We start from the raw sequence: 3,711 nt of genomic DNA, 5'->3' as shown, positions 1-3,711 counted from the left end.
TTATATATATATATATATATATATATATATATATATATATTACATAATATCACATAAAATAATATTAATAATTTTAAATAATATAATATTAATTCACTTTCATGACTGTGTCTTTATACACTTTAAGTCAAATTAAATTTTACATTAAAGTACATTTTAAGTCATTGTTTTCATAAACATGTTTTAAAGAAGTACTTATTTTGATGCGTCGACTAACATACTAAAGCACATGTAAAGTACTTGATTATAATTTTAACTGTAGTCTGTTATTCAATATTACCAAAAAAGTTTATACATTTTAAATCAACTAAATAGTAACTTCATCGCTACAAATTAGAGCTGCACGATTATGACAAAAATCATAATTGTCGATTATTCCCTTGAAATTGTAATTACGATTATTAATTACGATTATCACAATTTACATTGAATGATGTTTATACCATTGTTTGATGCAACTGCATGCCGTATTTTTATATGAAAATAAACGAGCTGAAAACACTCTAACTGAAAAACCTTTAGTGCTTTTCTATAGTATTAAGCCTCAAATGTCAAATATACATTTGATTGGTTTCTTCTTTAAATTATAAAAAAAAAAAAGTAAAAATATGAATGGTATAATGTTATACTAAAACTAAAACTAAAACAATGGAAAAGCCCTTAAGATGACCTGTAGAAAGAAAAAACGCATCTTAAGCACTCAGAATAACATAAGTGGACTTTGAACGATTACGTAATTGTGGCATCCGTAATTGTAATCACGATTAGAAATTCGATTAATTGTGCAGCCCTACTACAAATGTGTAATCAAAACTATACTGAAAAACATGACATACAAGTTTCTAGAGAAATTATATTAAAGCATTTTAGATTACCATAAATGCTCGTCAGTACATTGAGAAGGACTTTAACCATATTTCAAGGACAATAGAAGTATTTATGAAATTACATAAAAATATGTGCTTATTGGATTACACATATTAGGTTATGTAGTCTGACTACTTTTTGACTACGTTTGACCTAACTCATATATAAAAAAGACTTGAATGGGATTATTGTGTACCATGTTATCAAGATCACGAAATGCATTAAACGTTACATTACATGAGGGTTTCCCAAATTGAGGATTGTGCAAAAACAGTAAGGTGTTGATGAAAAGCTAACATAAAAATGTCAAATCAAACTGACAAATAATGTAAAAAAAAAAAGAATTAAAATTTGTCAATGTGACCAACACATCAGAGAAGCAAGAGCATGCAAATATGTTGTTAAATTACTGAAATCTCAAAGGATTTTAACCAAAAAAGTTTACATTACATGAAGAAACATTAAGAAACATGAAAACATTGCATTACAAGTCTTCTAGGTTTGAAATACTTTTGTCCGGGCTTTCACTATTAATAATTAGTGACGGTCACTGCCTGGATATGATGAAGACATTGCATTTGACAGCTATGCATCGAACTTGTGTATTTATTAGTCTCATATATATTAGAAAAATGTAAAACAAAAAGAAAAACTGGGGTATGAATAATTTACTGCCACTGTGTGAATAGGATGCAATCTTATAATCCATAAAAATAACTGTAATCTGATTATGAACATTTTAAAACATAATATAATCTGATTACAAGTACTTAATTTAGTGTAATCTGATTATGTAATCCTGATTACTACCGAACAATACTTAAATCGGCCATTACATTCCATTGAGCTCAAAACATGACATGAAGTTTACATTTAAATACAGTTTTGAAGTGTAATACATACTAACGCTACTACTAGCATGCTAAAGTGTGCTTCTTTAAATGTTTCAGGCTTCAGCAGACCGCAAAACCGCGCAGTTATGAGTCATAATAACGCGAGTTTCTGTTGTGGCGTTTTACGCGAGCAAATTAACGGCTTAAAATGAAACTCCGCGCTTACGTCTCTGCTGTTTAACAGCGAAATGCGAGCGCGTCCCAAGACTGGTGTGATCTGCTGTAAGTCTGTTGATCTGCGGATGAAAGCTGCTGCTGGAACAGACGACGCTGAATCCCACTATGACGAGGGAGAAGCTCATGAATATTCATTAAGCAACTGAACGCTTCCGTGAGCGCCGAGACTCCTATTGGTTGATTCTCCTGCTTACATATTAATATCTACAGTTCGGCCAATCGAAAGATACGCTTTGATGGGAACGCGTCCCATGACGTAATTAATATTAATTAGCGAATTCTTTACCATAGTAGGATGTACAAATGCACTAGCCGGCTAGCTCCATATGAAAGCTGCAGTCGATAACCGTCTTAGCAAACAAGATGGTTAGTGTCTATATATCATTTAAATGTTCTTAAATAGATATGTACAAAAGTATGAGGTGCTAAAACTGTGTGATAGAGCCGCAATAATCCCCCAAACTAAAGCTGAGGGGCTGGCTGTCAAACTCAGGACTGCTGTGTACGGGCGTGTTTTGTATTTACCTGCGCTCTCCATCTTCCGCCTCCAGGGATATCTCCATCTCCAGCCCGGGTAACTGCTCGATCCAGAGCTCAGATCCGACTGAAACACAGACACTCTCCTGACAGGCTGAAGGGGTTTCCACTGGGCGTCCCGCACCATAACAATATATATATATATATATATATATTATAATATATAATTATTAATTAAATGCATAAATTATTATATTACGTTTATTTTAATTATTAATTACATTTAAATTGTATTTAAAACAAAACATTCATGAAAAAGTACGTTATTATTTATTTGGTATATTTCATTTTTTACATTTATTTTTACATTTTATTTATTGGGTTTCATTTATTTTAATTACTAATTAAATTTAAATTGTATTTAAAACGAAATATCTATGAACAGTTTGTTTTTTTTATTTGGTGTATTTCATTTATTTTGGATCTTTGAAACTGCCCCACATTTTTCAATCTGTGTTTTTAAAGTCTGCTGTAATGACAACCGATCTAAACGACGAGAAGAAGACACGCCTAGACTGGTGTGATCTGCTGTAAGTCTGTTGATCTGCGGATGAAAGCTGCTGCTGGAACAGACGACGCTGAATCCCACTATGACGAGGGAGAAGCTCATGAATATTCATTAAGCAACTGAACGCTTCCGTTAGCGCCGAGTCTCCTATTGGTTGATTCTCCTGCTTACATATTAATATCTACAGCTCGGCCAATCGAATGATACGCTTTGATGGGAACGCGTCCCATGACGTAATTAATATTAATTAGCGAATTCTTTACCATAGTAGGATGTACAAATGCACTAGCCGGCTAGCTCCATATGAAAGCTGCAGTCGATAACCGTCTTAGCAAACAAGATGGTTAGTGTCTATATATCATTTAAATGTTCTTAAATAGATATGTACAAAAGTATGAGGTGCTAAAACTGTGTGATAGAGCCGCAATAATCCCCCAAACTAAAGCTGAGGGGCTGGCTGTCAAACTCAGGACTGCTGTGTACGGGCGTGTTTTGTATTTACCTGCGCTCTCCATCTTCCGCCTCCAGGGATATCTCCATCTCCAGCCCGGGTAACTGCTCGATCCAGAGCTCAGATCCGACTGAAACACAGACACTCTCCTGACAGGCTGAAGGGGTTTCCACTGGGCGTCCCGCACCATAACAAGACAGACGAGCGTGAAGGCAGAGATAACGCGCGATCTGACCGGAAGCGCGTTCCTCAAATAGCGGAAGCAGGTTATTTTCTAA

The 3,711-nt window shown here is 34.5% G+C and overlaps 1 protein-coding gene across 4 annotated transcripts in view; it reads right to left on the bottom strand.

Moving 5' to 3' along the window:
- LOC107720396 (run domain Beclin-1-interacting and cysteine-rich domain-containing protein-like) overlaps nt 1–2,598 on the bottom strand; it is a 24,421-nt gene extending 21,823 nt beyond the window's left edge. For all 4 annotated transcript variants that reach the window (XM_016528091.1, XM_016528092.1, XM_016528094.1 and 1 more), the window contains exon 1: nt 2,463–2,598. In XM_016528091.1, coding sequence (XP_016383577.1) covers nt 2,463–2,500 — 38 coding nt within the window. In that variant the 5' untranslated portion in view covers nt 2,501–2,598. The remainder of the gene's footprint in view (nt 1–2,462) is intronic.
- Nucleotides 2,599–3,711: the final 1,113 nt, after the last annotated feature.

The sequence above is a fragment of the Sinocyclocheilus rhinocerous genome, unplaced genomic scaffold, assembly GCF_001515625.1.
Source record: "Sinocyclocheilus rhinocerous isolate Xijiao unplaced genomic scaffold, SAMN03320098_v1.1 scaffold391, whole genome shotgun sequence".
Taxonomy (NCBI): domain Eukaryota; kingdom Metazoa; phylum Chordata; class Actinopteri; order Cypriniformes; family Cyprinidae; genus Sinocyclocheilus; species Sinocyclocheilus rhinocerous.
Note: the sequence above shows the minus strand (reverse complement) of the source record. Positions and strands in the feature narration are given on the sequence as shown.